This window comes from Oryzias melastigma, linkage group LG10 (assembly GCF_002922805.2).
Source record: "Oryzias melastigma strain HK-1 linkage group LG10, ASM292280v2, whole genome shotgun sequence".
NCBI lineage: Eukaryota > Metazoa > Chordata > Actinopteri > Beloniformes > Adrianichthyidae > Oryzias > Oryzias melastigma.
In genome coordinates, this window is record NC_050521.1 from 3,008,837 (window position 1) to 3,010,676 (window position 1,840).

The window sequence follows — 1,840 nt, forward strand, 5'->3', positions numbered from 1 at the left end:
CTTTCATTTCTGACTGGGGATTAGACCCTGCATAAATGAACTACCTCCACTCTTCTAGCATGGAGGAAGCTGGCAGGCCTGCAGCCTCACTAAGTCAAGAAAAACTTGAGACAAAGGTTTTTACTTTGTTTCTAAGCCCGTGTAGAACTCAAATCAGCTCAAATCTCCTGAGAACTCTTGGCTTTTGCTCCTCCAGAGCTGTGAATTCAGTCTCAGAGCCCAGAGGGTGAAACGAGCTCCAAGCTTTGCCAAACGAATCCATTTCTGCCTGCTCCACTTGTACACATGCAGCCACCATTTGGCTGTCCTTCGGCTCTTTCCGTCTCCGTTCGCCTCCTAATTTGCATTTCTCACTTGTGGGTGTGATTCCGAGGAGATCTCCGGCGCGCGGAGCGGAGACGCGCAGTGTTTCTGCGCGCTTGGAGGAGGTACAGCTGCCGGCGGGAGGGGGGACAGAGAGCCACTGAGCAGCGACCATTCCTTCACTGCTGCCGCCGCTCCTCTGTCAGCAGCCCTCAGAAAATCTGCACCATTTTCCTCCCGACTCCGCCGCTCCTCAGTATGAGTGGGATCTAACGTCTCCGAGAGGGAAAGGACTGACTGACACCCCCCACCCCCCCGGTGGATGTGGACGCATACACTGCTGACATGGAGAAGATAGTGAATCCGTTCGTCTCTTTTCTCCTGGTTTTATCGGGCTGCGCGCTCGGAGGCTCTCCCGGTGTTCAGATTGGTGAGTAACCTTCACCCATCCGCCCAAACCAAATGGGAGCTGTTGTGTAATTCGGAGCTGCCGCGTCGTTGACATGTATGGCTGCTAAGTAACTGCCTGTTCTGTCCATGTCAGGGGGGCTGTTTCCAAGGGGCGCGGATCAAGAGTACAGCGCGTTTCGGATAGGAATGGTCCAGTTTGGCACCTTGGAATTCAGACTCACACCCCACATTGACAACCTGGAGGTGGCCAACAGTTTTGCTGTAACCAACTGCTGTAAGTAATGAACCCTTTTTCAATATTTGGCCCCCATCCTCCATTTGAGGAAGCCCCACAGCCCCACGTCTGTTTCACAGCAACACAGTTTGAGATGACTGATCCGGATTCTGTCAGCATACACGTCTGCTGGTGCTGATGTTCATGGATGCAGGCTGAGCAGCATCTACAGGGAAGTTGGTTTCCACAGTAACGCCACATCCATCCCATCCTCATTCCTCCAGATTCCGCCTTTAGACCAGAAGGACTGCAAGAATATCGACCCGCGTTTTCCCTTTCTGGGGAACGCCAAAGGCAGCCTGGCGGTTTCTGATGGAGATGACGTTTTCGTTTGTTGCGTCTCCAGCCCGTCAGGAACACGAGCTACCGCGCTACAAAAGGACAGTTTTTGTCTGAAATGATGATGTTTGCACATGATGTGGCGCCGTTCATCCGCGTAGGCTCCTGTAGGACAGCCGCACGCACAGACCTGAGCGCGCTCCAATGCGGGTAATGAGGATGAATTAACAAGCGATGCGTAAACGGATTGGCAGCTTCTTGTGGAAAGCCTATCTGCGGCAAAAGCTGCAGCGCGCATCGGGGCAGCGCTCCTGCGGCTGCAGCGCGTTCAGCCGCAGCATCCGTTCCTGCAGTTTCCGGTTTTCAGTCTCCTCCGTTTCCCTGCATTTCTCTCAGAAAATGGTTTCTAAGGTCGCTATATTACGAACATTCATTAGACGGTTGCCAAGCGACTGCAGCTCTCCAGTCCCTTAAACATAAATCAAACGCTCGTGATTGGTGCGCGAGCTGCTCCAATCGATTTCATTGTCTGATTGCTGAAAGCAATCAGAGTATGAGATCCTACAACTTTAT

The 1,840-nt window shown here is 52.7% G+C and overlaps 1 protein-coding gene across 10 annotated transcripts in view; it reads left to right on the forward strand.

Moving 5' to 3' along the window:
* Positions 1-354: 354 nt before the first annotated feature.
* Positions 355-1,840, forward strand: part of gria2b (glutamate receptor, ionotropic, AMPA 2b) — a 60,907-nt gene continuing 59,421 nt past the window's right edge. For 3 of the 10 annotated variants that reach the window (XR_002918048.2, XR_002918047.2, XM_024262560.2), the window contains exons 1-2: positions 360-733; positions 848-988. Coding sequence is in view for 6 of the 10 variants with exons in the window: in XM_024262560.2 (XP_024118328.1) it covers positions 649-733; positions 848-988 (226 nt within the window). In the remaining 4 variants the exon portion in view is untranslated. Of the gene's footprint in view, positions 734-847; positions 989-1,840 lie in introns of all 10 variants that reach the window. The other 7 variants (XM_024262565.2, XM_024262562.2, XM_024262566.2 and 4 more) reach the window with 4 other exon arrangements.